This window comes from Cheilinus undulatus, linkage group 8 (assembly GCF_018320785.1).
Source record: "Cheilinus undulatus linkage group 8, ASM1832078v1, whole genome shotgun sequence".
Lineage (NCBI taxonomy): Eukaryota > Metazoa > Chordata > Actinopteri > Labriformes > Labridae > Cheilinus > Cheilinus undulatus.
This window is the reverse complement of record NC_054872.1, coordinates 31,669,553-31,685,850: the sequence shown is the minus strand read 5'-3', so window position 1 is coordinate 31,685,850 and position 16,298 is coordinate 31,669,553. Positions and strand designations below refer to the sequence as shown.

Sequence of the window (16,298 nt, the reverse complement as noted above, 5' to 3'; positions counted from 1 at the left end):
GGGGGGTCATCTGTAATAGAAAACTCTTAGGTCGATGCCAGAATTGGTACTGGAACATCTCTTAAAACACACAAACACACTCTGAACAAACACATTCAGTAACACCTTACTCTAAAATCCCAATCTTGACAAAAGAGATGGAAGGAAACACAGCACCACTGACATTAATTAAAGAGAATCAGATTTTATGAAGCAATTCTCAGGAAGTAAGTGCAGCACTGACCCTCCAGCCCCACCCCAGACAGACAATGTCAAATAAACTAACACATTGAAATTAGGGCATAGACCAGACCAGTCTGGGCTAGGAGCAACATCACCCTACTAGCAACCCACCTTAGCAACCTGTAAGTAGGTCTGTAGTGTTGGCGGGGTTACTAGAGCAGAGCTGGGCCATGTACAATGCTGAAAACACACACTGGTTTCTGTGGGTATGTGCCCTATCACTGTAGTGGGAGACGTTTGTCACGGTGCAACATGCAGACCCTCGACCTGGTGAGTGCAGTGTGTGGTGCTCCTGTGTTTCCTTGATATAATTCATGGCCAAAACAGCCGATGAAGACCCTGTTTGTATTCTGGAGCACCACACGCCATAGCTTCCCAGGTAATGGGCCGACAGAGAGAGGGGATGAGCTTGAGGCTGCAGTGGGGGTCTCAGGCACTAGACTAGCCTGGAGCACGCTGCTCTAGGCTGGACTGGGGAATTCTCTATTTCCACTGTTTGACCAGACAGTAAATCTGATAAATCAAAGCAGATTAGGACAACAAGTTAAATCAAAAAAGGAGCATGCCAGCGTGATAAAGCAAACTGAATGTGGCTACTACAAACAAGTTTTGATAGATTAGAAGAGACAGGACAGTGCAAAGCAGAGTGCAGGACAGGAGCTAAACATAGTTGCAACTGAGCAGAGCAATCATTGTGAATGTACTGAGAAATAAACTCAAATTATACACAAAGAATGTGATTTCAATAAACAATATTGGCTCGTGTGTGTGTGTGTGGTCTGCATTTTGTTTGCAAATACACACATATGCCTGAGTGGGATGATCAGACCACTTGAAGCAATGCATTAGATTGCAGCTTATGAGGGCTAGGGGAAGATGAGGATCATTGGCTGAATGATGTAGGCATTGTGTGTTAAATATTCATGCACAGCAAAATGAAAGTGTATGTTTTTTTTTCTGAAAAACAAAGTGAAAGATAAGAGAGCAATACATAATCATGCTGCAATGAGCCTTTTTTGCATTATCAGTGCACATGCAATACACAGACATGGCAGTATCCTTGCAGAATAAACACAGAAGGGCTGTCAAAATATTCAAATTTTTAATCCTGATTAATCTCAGAATTTATGTAATCAATCGCAATAAATTGCACCCTTTGCATTGCATTGCATTTTAAAATGCCATTATTTTAAAGTGTTTTGTGTCATTTTGTCTTAAACTAAGGGTTATCGACTTCCTGATTTGATAAAGTCCTGCTTTTATTGGCAGATTGAAGATTTTAACATAAATTTAACCATAGAAAAGTTATTTGAAAATCAAATAAGAGAAGAAAAATAAGGTTCAGATGACTTCTGACTTGCCCACTGAGCTCTCTGCAAGTTTTTTAAAGTAAAATTAGACTTGTAAGTCCCTGTAAAGTGATTAAAAAAAAAATAGATACGTATACATATTCTCATGAAAAACATCTCTGAGTTTATAAAATAAAGATTCAAAACCATGAGAAAAGGGGTAGTAATACCTGCTCTAGGATAGTGTGGGTGTGTTGGTTGAATTAGCCAAAACCACAACCACTCAGGAGAAATATGATCCTCTCAAAATTAAAAAAAAAAAAAAAGCTTCTGATCAGAGTGTGACTGCCTGGCTCTGTGCCAGAGCATAGAGACAGAAGTTTGGGATTAAATTGACTGTTTACTGGCACAAATCTCTGTTATGATGCTTTTAATGACCCGTGGGCTACTGTGGCTGATAGATTTGGGAAATTTACCTTATAATGAACAAAAACACAGCATGTAGCTGGCTGTTAAATTTCAATGACAGCAGTGACTACAGGTAACAACTGACTGTATTGAGATGAACAGTTCAGTGATTTCATATCATTGTAGCATTGAGTGGCGGGGTAATACCCCATTAAGACCTGTGATGTCATGGGCTCCTATTTTTGCCCTGTCCAAATTAAACAAAGCCAAGAAAGAGGTGAACAACTCAAACAGTCTAAATCAAAAATGTAATCACACACAGATCTCAATGTTTTTAGAGGTTTAAAGCAACCTTAGTCCAATATATCTCGTGTGTTAAGACACAAAGCTTAGATTTCACTTAACAGGGGCTTTAAACTAGGGTTAACTGACTTCCTGTTTTGACACAGACCTGCTTTTATTAGTAGATCAAAGATTTTAACATGAACTTAACCACTGAAAAGGGAACTTTTTTGAATTGAAAATGAAGTAGGAGAGTGTTGAAACGTTCTGTAAGTTTTTAAAAGTGAAGTGAGACATTAAGGAGCAGTGGTAGACTTATTTAACATCACTGTGACTGCAGGGAGACAGTGACATGCCTTAACCAAAGTGTGTTGAAGGGGATAATTAAGCAAGAGATTAATTGCCATAAGAAAAAATCAGTGCCCTAATTGTGGGCCTTGATTAATCACGATTAACTTGATTAATTTTGACAGCCCTAAAACACAGACATTCATGACTAGAGTTACACAAGTAAGGACACAGAAACCACTTCTGTGCTGACTGGTTTGAGGCTATCAGTGAGTGATATTAAGCTTTATGGATCACATGCAGAGCAGCATATACTTCCGATTTAGAGATTATGTGATCGACATGATATCAATACTCTATCATAGCCACTTCAAACCAAAACAGTCCAGTCTAGATCAGCACAGACAGCAGGCTCGTCACCACCATGTTGCCCCTCAGCACTCCTCCAAAGTGAGGAGCTTTCACATATTTTACCTCCCTCTGATTAAGGTCAGGGCAGAGCAAAGGGGAACAAAACAGATCTTTGACCACTGCTTTGGGGAAAGTGAAGGACAATGTACTATATTACCCAGCAGGCACCAGGTGGTGGCGGTGCAGAGGACACCATGGCAACGCCATGAAAATGCCATGGCAACACCATAGCAACTGTGGCCCCATTTGCTCGCTGGTGGTGTGGTACAGCCCAGACTTGCTACAGTGGCATGGTCGTCAGATACACACTTCAGTCACATCAGTAATAGTAACATTGTTCATTAATTATTTCATCAATCAATTAATTGATCATCATCATCATCAACAATCAGTCAAAAGGAGCAAGAACACAGTATCTACTGGTCTCTGTTTTTTGCTAAGTGAGAGACAGACAGAGGAATGCGCTGATTTCAAAAGGAAGTGATCAAAGGAGAAAAGTAAAGGTAAAATGGATGGGTAAATTAACAAAGAGATGTTACAAATATATTGTAAAAAGAAATAACGATAAATGGGGAAGTGGAGAATGTGTTTAAGCTTGTTAATAAAATAAACCAGTAAAAAGAATTGAGGAGGAGAAAACAAGAGACAGCAGACTAAGTGAGAGAAACATACTGATGTGACGAAGCAGTGAGTGAAATAAAGTCATGTTAGGTAGTTTGAGAGGAGTGACAGACTGATAGCTATAGTAGATACAGATGAATCGAGAGTTTAGACTTTTACTTGTCTTTTTTGTCACAGGCACTAATGTCTTCACAGTCATATAGGAGGAATTGAAATTCAAAAATGATTTCAGTGTCAAGAATCGCTACAAAGCTAAAACATTTAAAACTATTTCATCTAACACTTCCTCCAAATATACCAAACTTAACTAATATATATATATATACCTGTATGTATATATATGTAGATATTTATTTGTACATATATATTTCTTTATAGATAAATAATGGAATTCAAATGATAATTGAATACAATAAAATATCTCAGTTAAATCACAGTATAACATGGTACATTCTCAAAAACATAGTATATTTTAATATATTCTTTTTTTCTCAGCATTAAATAAAAATAGATAAACAAAATAAGCCAGAGGGTTTTTAAGAGTCACTTCTGTTCATGCAGTCACAGACTTAAGTATTAGCGCCTCAATTGAAATCAAAAATGCTCAATGACATACCAGGTTTAAGCCCTGTTGATTGGTTGAAAATGACTGTGTTCAACTACACAGAAAGCAGTCAAACTGTTGCCGTGGTTTCCATTGCTGGGGTGCAGAGTAGAGCGAGCGCACAACCACACTGTAAGGTGGCTACCCTGGGTCCTAAGCATTTGCTACAATTGAACTACACAACCCTCCCACCACAAATCGTTGAGGTTTCATTCAGCTAAACATGCAATGATTCAGGGGCTTTCCAAAAATGGGAAAAGGCAAAAGCATTTCTCTAAAAATCACAGATTGTTTTAAAAATAGCCCCACGCAGACCTAGAAACAAAGCAATCCATGTGCAGATAAAAGTACAGTCTGCCTCAACTGAAAGGCAAAGAAGTTAAAAGGGGAATTAAGAAGGTCGACTAACTCTTCGATCTGTGACAACATGCACAAACACCACGCACAGTCCCTCACATAGCAGGTCAACCCCCCCACCCCCTTCCTTCTAGCCATTATCAATAGCATCCAAAAAGCTACAAAGTCTAAAAGTAGGTGTTCTTTTGCTACATCATGTCAAAGCTACATTCAACTACAGTAGAAGAAGAGCTGGGCTGTGGCTGGTCTTAGTGTGAGAAATGAGGTGGATATGTTGACCTTATGAAAATGGAGAGCGTATGCATTGTAATGTTGGCAACACTGGCACAGTTTACACAGTAAATGGCTTTTGGCACAGTTCACAGGAGGTACAATGCTACAGTTCACTACTCTCTCCAGAACACATAGCATTTGGTATTCATATTGGTCAGCCAGAGTCAGGTGCTGTGGACTTAAACTCATTTATTATAATCAAATCTGACCAAATTAGATGGAACCTATTGCACCTACAGCAAAATCATTGAAGATGTGGTACATCTGTCTCTGGCTGAAACATATGACCTCATTTTAAACTGGAGGGAAAAACAATTACAATGCAAGCAGCAAACAGATGCGCCGTTGCATCCCTGTCACATTGAAGGTGGGAATATTGCTCAAAGTCAAACAGTCATCTGATAATCTTGATAACAGGAGTTATTACTGACTGCATTCAGTGAAGTCTCAGCTACTTTATATGCACCTCAAATTGGAACTCAAAATATTCACAGAATAGTTCAGGCTTATCTGCTAAAAAAAAGGAAATAGGAGATGCAGTAGATCATTTCCACAACACAAGTGTCCATGGTACTTGTGGCTTAAAATTATTTTTCTGTCAATGATTTAACACAAAATAACTTGTTTTCCACCTAAAGGCAAAATGCATTTCCTGTAGATTGTGCGGTGACACTGTGATACAAATGACAGAAAAATACAATAAAGAGTTGTGCTTGGTACAGTCTTAAAGTTACAAACTCTGCCAAGGTTCAGTATAATAGTGAAATACAATAATATTAATATCCTTGGAGAGCTTTTACATTACTCTGCACTTTGTTTCAATTCCCTTGCTTCCTTTGAATAAATCCTGACTGGCCACTTTCATAAAAATAATGAAGGTTATATCTGTATGCCTCTTCCTCTGTATCGTGTAGCTACAATTATTAAACTCACCAGAAGCCTCTTGCACTAATGTCTCCAAAGCTTATTTGAATATTATGCAGCCATCTAGTGCCAATTACAGATATTGCACCAATCATCCCCTCATTCACTGGCATGATGGTGATTTATGCAATGTTCACATGTGGAAGGAGATGATGGGGCTTTATCTATGAAAATAAATTACTTGAATTTTGCCTAAAAGCTCTTAAGTGGAAAATTGGCACTGCGATTTAATCATTCCCACTTCCAATACTAGCCACATCCAGCCTCCTCATGATTAAAACACTAACACAGTGAGAGAAATATATTGATATAATAAAAAGAGGTTATGGGGAGAAAGGTCTGAGTAAGAAAGAAAAGAAAAGACAGACAGAAAGAAAATCTGCTACATGTCTTTTTTGTTGTTATTGTTATTTCTCTTTTAAAGTTCAGTTTCTTTTTCAAATACTTAAACTTTGTACGAGCCCTGGTTGGACCAGAGTCGGCATAACAAGCTCCAACAAGGAGGAGAAGAAGTGTTTCCTGTTGAGTCTGATTGGTTAAAAGGGTTTGTAGTAAAACATGACATCACGTAGATGGTCCTGGGGTAGAGCTAGATGGGTCTGATGTTGTCATGAGGTCACTGTGGGCTAACAAACAGCACTGTCCTCGCTGCCCAGTGAAAGGTGATCAGGCAGACAGAGTGCATGAGAGAGCTGACTGCATTGCTTTTCATATCAACTGATTTTACAAAAGGGGGAAAAAAGGGGGCAGTCTCTCCGACACCAAGATGCAGTCTACCAATCAGTTCAAAAACCAACAGCCAATGTGGACATGGAGCCAGAGTCTTTGACCAAACGCTGGTCTCTTTTAGGAGAGGATGGGGCTCTCCTCAGCCCACCAAGGTGTGTTCTCAAAGCCAGAGGGAGGGAGACGTTTTGAGCACAAATCTGTGTGTACTGTGTGTTTGTGTGTGTGCTCGTGCATGTATGTTTTGGTGTGTACAAATATGACATCATTACTCACAGGTTGGAGACTACTCTTATCTGTAGTTGTGACTTGGGGAGGGGAGGAGAACCGAAGATGACATCACAAAGCTCAATTCTGAGCGTAGAAGAAGTTCAGGAGCTGCTATCTCTAGCGGTGCAGCCTCGCCTTCACTCTCGTCATCATGGGACCCATCCAGACGAATGTAGCTCACCCTTGTGTGGCGTCTCACCGTTGCTCTTACTAGAACTTGTACAATTGAGTGGGTGGCATTAGCGTTGCTCTCACACAGAGTAGTGTTAGCATTAGGAATGCAGTCCATGTTAGTTCCCGCAGTGATAGTGGCTAATTGATTACCTATGGACACCAAGGCAGTCAGTTCTCTGCTGTTGTCCCTGCCTCCAGCTGCCATGGTTCCACGGTTCTCAGTAGCAGTGGTGCTTGCTCCCACGTCTCCCTCTCTCCTCTCCCCCTGTCATACCTCACTCTCCAGGCTGGAGAAGTGGGCTGACCCTCGGCGCGAGCAAAGGCTCTTGGCTTTGAGTGGCAGATGGGGGGAGTAGAACCTCCGTGGTTGTGGCACCGAGCGCAGTCTTTGATATTGGAGTTTGGCACTGGCTGAAGCCTGAGCCTGGCCCTGGCCTGCCATCCCAACCCCTGCTGGTGGTGAGACAGAGGATGAGGAGGGCGGAGGTGGGATTGGCATCGGGAGGGAGGTGGGAGACATGGACGGCTGCTGGGGTGGTGACGGTGAGGGTTGTGGTGGATGGTCCGTGGGCTGTGTGCTGAGGCTGAGGTTCGATTGGCTGCCTGATTTGGCCTGACTGGAATCTGGTTTTGGAGGCAGAGGTTTGGGACGAGACCCCCCGCTGAAGCTGTGGCAGTGGGGGAGAAGCTCTTCCTGGCTATGGGAAAGCACTGTGGCCCCTCTCTTGGAGTGAGAGCTGTGTGAGCGACTCTGGGGGTGTGGGTAAGGATGTGGTTGGGGGTAAAGGCTACAGGAACACATGGTTGACCGTCCTGCTTCTTCCCCTCTGTCCCTCACTCGCCCTTTGCTCTTTCCTCCACCACTCTTCCACTTTTTATCTCCCTTTACAGGGATCTTGTCCATGGACCAGTATCTCCTTGGAGGAGGGAAGGCTGCAGGAGGTGGTGGCCACTGTGAGCCAAGTCCTCCACTTCCTCCCCCTGATCCCCAACCTACTCCTGGCCCTGAACCCCAGAAATCAGCACCAATCCATCCCTCTGCTCTAGTCCCTAGTAAGGAATCATCCCGGCTGTTAATACTACCTCCTTTCTCTCTGGATGGGTAGGTTCCAAAGAACCAGCCTCCTCCTCCTATGCCTCCTATTCCAGTGCTGCTCCCCCCTGCTCCTCCTTCCCAGTATCTTTCAAAACGACCAAACTCTCCTGATGAGCCCTCATCTGAATAGCTGTCCTCTGCTCTGGCCCTGTCCCTTTCTGACTCAGACACTGCCCCTCTACCTGCTCTCCTCCCCCTCTCCTCCACCCGCTCCCTCACTCTCTCCCTTTCTTCCTCTTCCTCATCCTCATCATCGTCCTCATCATCTTCAGAGTCCCATTCGTGGAATGACAGCCCTTCTCTTGTCTGTGCTTTCTCTTTTTCATAATGCATTAACAAAGGGCGCCGCTCTCCGAGTCTACCACTGTCATCTCTGTCCATCCCTCCACTTCTTCTCCTCTTAGAGGATGGAAGAAGAGGATGGAGGGATGTTGGGGGAGTGTTAGAATCACCTATTCTTCCATTTACCCAAAATTTAACTGATGCAGGGAGTTTGTTGAGGTTAGGGTAGCGCTTACTAGGGGTATGATGTCTTGAATGAGGACGTGAAGACTTGGAACGCCTCTCCCTACTTCTGCTGCTGTCCTCTTGTTCCCTGTCATTTCCATCATCTCCTCCTTCTCTCCTTCCTCTGTCCCTCTCTCCCTCCCATGAATCTCTGCCCTTGTCTCCAAATGTACTCCGATACTGAGTAGAAAAGGAAGAGTAGTCTTGTATTCCTCCTTCCCTCTCTCCCTCTGCCTCTCCTTCCCTCTCTTGCTCTACATCTCCCTCCTCTGGCTCAGAGCGTCTTCCCCCAGTTGATTTCTTTCTTTTCTTTGTCTTCAGTGCCTTCTTCTTCTTCTTTTTCACCTTCCGCCGTTTCCTTTCTCTTTCTCTCTCTCTTTCTCTTTCTTCCCTCTTTTTCCTCTTTTTGTTCTTTTTCTTTTTCTTCTTTTCCTTTTCTTTTTCTTTTCTCCTCTTCTTTTCCCTCTTTTGCCTCTCACTCTCTCCACCTGCTCCACTCCTTTCTCTCTCGCTCCAGCTTGCCCACCACTCTTGGAGCTGAGACAGTTGACTTCCCCCTCTGTCCCTCTCCCGCTCCCTTTCTCTGTCACCCCAAGATGTGCGAGGCTTTCTTGGGGGTATGGGTGGTGGTAGGCGCCCGTGGCTGAGGGAACGAGGTCGGATGATTGAGCGTTCCCTTTCCCTCCCCCTGCCAAGGAGAAGGCTTGACTCCTCTGTCAGCTCCTCATCATCATCATCATCCTCTCCATCTATCCCTCCAGTCCTGTCTCTTGTGCTCCTCGAGGAGCTGTAAGAGTAGGTAGGAGAGGTGGAGCGAGAAGATGAGGCTGATGAGGACGTGGATGTAGATGATGTGGTCGACGAAGAGGATGATGACGTATAGTGCAAGGATGCAGAAGGGGAAGGAGGGGTGTAAGAGGGGCTGAGGGGTACTGGCACAGGAAGTGAGAGCGGGGGAGAGAGGGGGCGTGCCCTCCTCCCTCCGCCCTCTCTCACTCCCTCTCGTGCTCCTCCCCTCCGCCCCAGGGGCAGAATGTTCTCGTACAGAGGCCCTCCGGGCTCTTTGGGCTTCTTGGGCCTGCGCTTTCTCCAGAAGGATGAGGGGAGAGGGGGAGAGGGGTGTGGCAGTGGGGGTGTAGGAGGCAGAGGGGCCTGACTCTTAGGAGGCACTCTGGGAGTGCCCAGAGGTTTAACGGCCCCTTTCCCCTGACTTCCACTGCCACCTCCCACCGCCCTCTTCCCCACCCCGTGGTCCATGCCCTTTTCTGAGTAGAAGGCCACACTGGCTGGAGGGGGCTGGGGGTGGCCCCTGGGCATAGTCTTGGGGGTCTGGGAACCTGCCTGCTGCTCCATGCAGGGCCCCAGTCCCTCAGGGTCAATGGGACCATAGTATCTTTTATAACCATCAAGTCCCCCACCCCCTCCAGCAGTCGAAGCCCAGTTTGGAGGGACTTTCTGAGCAAAGGGTCCCATGTCAGTAATGGCCCCTCTTACAGCCATTGGATTAGTGGCTGTAGCTGATTTAGGCAACCTCCAGCGATCCACCACGGCCAGCCTGCGGTCTGGTCTGGGCAGAAAGGTGGAGCAAGGGAGGGGTGCACCGGAAATGGGGGTGCCGGAGGGACCCAGTGCTGACCCAGAATGCACCACGGTGGGAGGAGAGCCTGGTAGAGGTGTTTTGTAGACAGGCTGCGGTTGCTGCTGTTGTGGTGGTTGCTGCTGTTGCGCCATGGCAATGGCTGGGTTGGTCATTGATGTTGAGACAACATGTGGCTGAGACGGGACTGTGACCATCGCAGTTTGGTGATGGGTAGGCAAAGATTTAGTTCCACCTGGTGCTGTTTCATCCTCAAAGCTGCAGCAGCTATACATGCCCTAGTGAAAAATCAGATGATCCGAATCAGAATTTATTTGTAGAGTAACATGCAATGAAACAGAATGAACACTATCTCCCAAAACTGAAAGCAACATTTTATGTTTGTCACAATGCAGATTAATGCAGGATAAATTGGCAAGAAAAAAAAACACACACATGTGTACAGAGGCAGCAGTGGCAGATATCATAATGCACATTGCACGCTAAATGATAAATGGTAAATGGACTGGAGGGGAAAAGAGAGAGTGGATAAAAAAAGAAATAATAAAACAGCAATCCAATGAGTTCCAGTTTGTAAAAGAAATGCAAGATTGCAGTTTTTCTGATAAACATCCATTCCTATTTATAGTGCAGTTCTGCATTGTTTGGCTAGTAAAATTGTATACATAAATGCATAAATTACAGCCACAGTAGTGAAAAAGGATAAATTAGCGAGGAATTTAATACAATCACTTGCATATGGTGAAGGCTGCTCAAGGTCACTGTCAAAGGAACAGGATATCCAGGGTGTGAGCAGAATTGAATTTCAATTAATCTCCTGAATTGACTGAGTGGAATTGAACTGACCCTGGACCTCACACTTTCTGACACTTACTATCTGTAACAGATAAGGGCACACAGGCAGGAACACACATGCTGACATATGTGTGTGCATAATGTAGCGTTTGTAGGATTTCGGTTTCAAATATGTTGAAGAGAAAAACATTTTATCATTTTTTGGCACTAAAACACTCATCAAAACGGCTGTGAAACAGAAGACAGTCTTTAGGTGGGATAGAAAACACTGCACACACACAGAAAAACACTTACCCTGCTGATTGCCAGGAGAAAGTCCAATTTGCCAGAACTGGTGGCCATGCAGTGTCGAAGCTTCCAGTAGACCAAGTGTTCCCAGGCAAACACCAGCAAACTAAGTCCCATAGCCACCAGCAGCATATAGAAGACCCCAGCCATGTTGTCAATATCCAGTTTACTGCTCATCACCTCAATTTTGTCATTATGACAGATACCCGACAGCCAGAGGCGCTCCAGCATTTCAATCTCATCTGGAGATGGGATGATTTGGGAGAGGGGATTGGCAAGGATGAAGAGGAGAAGACACAGGAAAAGGGGAATGGACGAGGTTAGAATGAAGGAAAAAAGAGGAAAGTGAACATTGGAGAAGAGAGACATCAAAAATCCACAATAACTTAGTTTAGGAAAAAAACACAAACCAAAACAAGACAGAAAGGGGTTAGGAGATGCAAGAAAGGGATATTGTTCAAGCTTGGGGTTATCCCAAGAGGTTTGATTTTCTTCCCGAGCTTGACACCAGCCCGACCTGGCCTGTAGCCCGGAACTGAGTAAGACCAGGGCGCCCCCAGGCTCAGACCGGGCTTGACAAGGTCCAGGCTTGGACCCAAGCCGGGTCAGGCTGAGGGGAGACAAAGACTCTACAACTAACCATTGATGTTTGAGGTTTTGTCTCTTTTTTCCAGTAAAAGATGCATATCCCCGCTCCACTGGTCTTGGCTTGAATTAAGAAGTCTCTTCAATAAAACTGTGCTCCAAGCAGTTTATTTACAAAATAAATCACTGTTTTCTTTATCTAAGTGTGTGAACAACAGTGCAGACTTAAATCTCTGTTATCAGACCAATGCTGTCTAAAAAGCTCTGTGTGTTCAGCACGAACTGATGTCTGCACTGCTCTGTTTATCATAAACTAGAAGCCCTTCGCATAGGCCACATCTGTAATACGTTATTCTGCATTCTGATCATTAAGATATCATCTGTTAGGTTTATCTCAAGCTCAGGTCCTTAAATAAAGTTAATGGGACAAGCCGGGATGGGCTCGGAGTGAATGTGCAAGGGTAGGAGAGAGCATGTACAGCCTTGGGTGTGGTCAGACTGTAGTTTGTTGGGCACAAATTAAGCTCAAACTGAGATAGAGATTGTAGGACAGATAGATAGATAGATAGATAGATAGATAGATAGATAGATAGATAGATAGATAGATAGATAGATAGATAGATAGATAGATAGATAGATAGATAGATAGATAGAGCAATGGATGGTGTCAGGAAACACACAGGGAGGCAGAAGGGCTAATAATGAGCATTTAAGTAGAGGTCTACAATATTGGTATTTGCTTGCCCATTATCCAAGGTGACTTCTAAAGGACAGAGGTCAGAATTAGAAAAGCAGCACTGTGTCCGAACCAACAAAGAGGAAGAGGTCTGAGACATAGGAGGAGAAGGAGAGAGAGTCTAAAACAATGAAGTAGCCCTGAGAGGTAAAATGGCACCGACAACCTAATCTCAACATTGTAACCTAGAGTAAATGAGGAGAGGAGAAGAAAAGGATACTAGGAGCCACAGTGAGATGGTGGGATTGGTTGAACAAGCATTGAAGAAAGGGAGAGAGGTAATGAGAGAGTTGGGAAGAATATTTTACAAAGACGGAGACAGAGCAGCATTCTCTCTCTGTCCACGAGCACGTCAGGGGAAATGAGACAGACACAGAGACACAGAGTTAGAGGAAGCTGCAACCAGGGAAGCAGAGATGGAGGGTGAGAGGCTGAGATTGTGTCATTATGACAAACAGCGAGAACACTCCTCATCTTGAAGAGGATGAGAGGAGGGAAAAATAAAAAAGAGAGAGTACTGATAGAATGGAACAGAGCAGAAACAAGCAGAGGGAGAAGATCATAATCATTTAATTGTGCTGGAAGGATGGTCAGAATCTCCATCAAGGTGGTAAGCTCTGTGGGATTCAAGATTCCCATCCGTTAACCTACCAGCAACCAGACAAGACCACTTCTCAAAATACTCCATCTTTTCATTTAGGATCTTACTGGCCTAATGAATCCAAGTTGTCCTGCTAAACATGCCATTGGCTGCCTGGTTTTCTGGTATAACCATAGTGACGGACAGCCAGAAGATGCAGCGTATGATTCATGAGGGAATCCAGGAGGAGTACTCTCCAACATAACATGTAATGAGAGCTTTCTGTTACACTACCGACAGCAGGATGAGCAGCACTGCAATAATAACCTGCACACTGCAGGCTCTGATGGCTAAAGCAGGGTTTAAAAACTGACAAGTTACGGATCCACTCACAACACCACATTCCTCTACAAACTCAAGCTCTAGCTTTTAATTTGTGCCATCATTAGCTGTGCTTGCATAGCTTAGATGAGTCTGACTCAGTCATCTGTGTGATCCAGCTAATGTGTCTCCTGTAGAACATCATTAACCAATCAGCTGTGGCCTCCAGCTAAAGCAACAGATTCACACAGTGCTGCAGCACATTGGTAGACTCCTGCAACAACTCCTGGTCCCAGTTTCATTCCTGCACTCATGTGGATGTGCAAAGGTCTTTGAAAGCATTTCCCCACTGAGGAAAATTAACAGGCATGGTTGAGCATCAATAGCCACTGTATTTCCAAACAGAAGCCTAATGTGAAGGAGTGAATGCCCTCTTGAGGGGGTGAAGATAAACAGGTAGTCTCATGTCTGATCTCCACTTCACAAGCCCAGCTGAATCCCCTCTCTAAGCTCTCAGTCTCATCTCCTGGCTTCCCTGCCATTTGACTCCCAGTGATTCATCCTGTGCTCCCTCTTTTACCACCTGACTCTTTCTCACAGCGCTTTTTTCTTCCCTCTCTTAGACCTTTGTGATGGCAGTTGTCTGTACCTCTCAGTCATAGCCAGCTCAGGCCTGCCAAATCTGACAGGTGTGTCAAATCCACACTCCACCTCTGTCGTCCCTGGCAGGTCAGGTCAGGTAGTGCTGGCACTCTGCAAACACAGAGCTGGCATGCACCACAAAGACATCATTCAATAAACCAAACTGTATTTGTGTGTCTTCATGTGTGCCTGCATAAGCAAATGTACAAGTGTCTGCACTCCAGATTGCGCAGTGTGCCAGATGTGGCGAGAAGCCAGACATGTCCAGAGACGCTGAGCTTCACAGTTGTTATTGAGCAGTAAACTGTGACCCATACAGTCCTCTCCTTTTATCACAACATTACAAACCTCTAGGCATTCATTGCAAGATATCTGAATTCTGAAAAAAGCCTGCCAGCCAAATGCTGCAAAGCTGGCTTCTCACATTTTTTTAATATCCACACACTGAATAATATATTCTTGGAATCAAAATCCTGATACTATGCAAAAAAATAGAAGAGGATCTGATAAAAGGAAAAGGGGAAATACGGCTACTCAGCAGTTCTGCCTTTATCAAGAGTTGTAGTGAGATCAATGGACCGTCTTTTAAAGCTGTGGTATGAATCACCCGAGACTGCAACAAGGAGAACAATGTACTAACAGGGTTGGCAAAGTAATGCCGGACATTTCTAGTGTCCCTCAATCCTCTAATGCAGTTAAAAAACTCAACACTGCAAGGTACAATGGTGATGTAACACCATGACACGATGAGCACAGCTGAAGGTGTGATGCAGGGTCCTTGAGCCGCAGGGTGATTGTTGAGATGCAGCCTTTGAGGGCACGCTGAGCCCCCTCCCTCTCTCCTTCCCTCTCTCCCTCCACATCCAAACAAACTAATCCTCTTCCTAAGTAATCCACTCAAATAATGCCTGCCTACAACTAGAACCCTCTACATTCAAAACCACTCTTTAACTAGATCCATAATGCATACACAGCTGATGTGGCTTTTGCTGCACAGAAGCAAGAACAAGGGCATACATCAAAAATCTAACAAAAAAAAAAAAAAAAAACCAGGCAGAGCTTTTCAAGGCTGTCTGGGTTCTCTTGTTTTTCTTCTGCATTCACACCCTTTCCCAGGTCCAACAATTCAGCTCTAGACACCAGCCTTATTTAATAGATCTTGGCACCAAATTGGCATTATCAGTGTGTAAGCAGCTAAAGTGTCTGCACGCCAGAAACAGCTAAAGGGCTTTGTCCGCCACGCCATAAGCAAAGCTGATTTAAAGCAGGAGGAAAAGCCAAACAAGCAGCAACTGATTGAGACAATAAATGTGTGTGGCGGACTGTGTAAAATGACAATCAAGAATTAGTGTACTGACAACTAGTGCTAAAAACAGATTCTCTCTGGAACAGTCTTCCAGTGGATTAATCCCAGACACAAGTGTTTGAGGCCGACAAATAGCAAACTAATAAAGCTCAAATAAGGATAAAATATTCAATTATCTGGAGTGTTTTCTGTAACTCTTTCCGCTTCAACACACCCTTTCCACATCTTAAAGTCTGGGTGTTTTCAGGTGTTTCTCCACAGTTATTTTTTTCACACTTCTTCTCGCTATGTGCCAGCCTCAGCTAATCTGTAATGAGTGTAAATCTGTCATAACACGAGTTGTGATGATCCTTTTTTTACAACATTGAGTCACAAAAATAAATCCTTTTTTTCTCTTTTAACAGCCAAAGCAAGAGAGGGAAAAGGAGTGAAAGTCAGATAGATGTTGTGGAGTGAAAACAAGGGAGGAGCTTCCACATATTCATCAACAGAATCTTTTCTGCGATACTTAAGGAGAGATGAAATCCTTCTTGATCCCACCTCTTTTTTATTTCTCTCCATTCTAGTAGACAGTAAAGAGACTCACAAAGCCCTTAACTATCACCATTAGCACTTTCCTACACACCATTATTCCCTTTATCACAATCAAACACCTTACAGCCACTCCTGTGTTCACCTTAAATCCCCCCTATCCGTACCTCTGAATCTTCTTATTCATCCATCCTGTGTCCTCCGTTCACCCCCCACCCTCGCCTCTCTGTCGTCTTCTTCTCCCGCCATATTACCAATAACCTTCTCCATGCCCCTCCATTGTCCTAATTATTTCCCCCCTCTCCCCTCCCCTTCCTAGAGTTCTTACCATCTCCCACCAGCTGCAGCAGGGCCAGGTCAAGAGGACGTTTCCAACGTGAGTTTTTGTGCAGGGCGATACCGTAGCCTGTGGTGGCAAAAACCTTCCCCGAGCCTATGGTCATCACCTTGGAAAAAGGACAATGT

General features: G+C 44.2%; 1 protein-coding gene across 1 annotated transcript in view; it reads right to left on the bottom strand.

Annotated features, from left to right (window-relative positions):
• Positions 1-8,185: 8,185 nt before the first annotated feature.
• Positions 8,186-16,298, bottom strand: part of LOC121514151 (glutamate receptor ionotropic, NMDA 2D) — a gene marked incomplete at its 3' end in the record, with an annotated part of 34,731 nt that continues 26,618 nt past the window's right edge. The window contains exons 13-16 of the mRNA XM_041794247.1: positions 16,162-16,279; positions 11,139-11,374; positions 9,760-10,327; positions 8,186-9,651 (exon numbers count right to left, since the gene is read on the bottom strand). Coding sequence (XP_041650181.1) covers positions 8,186-9,651; positions 9,760-10,327; positions 11,139-11,374; positions 16,162-16,279 — 2,388 coding nt within the window. The remainder of the gene's footprint in view (positions 9,652-9,759; positions 10,328-11,138; positions 11,375-16,161; positions 16,280-16,298) is intronic.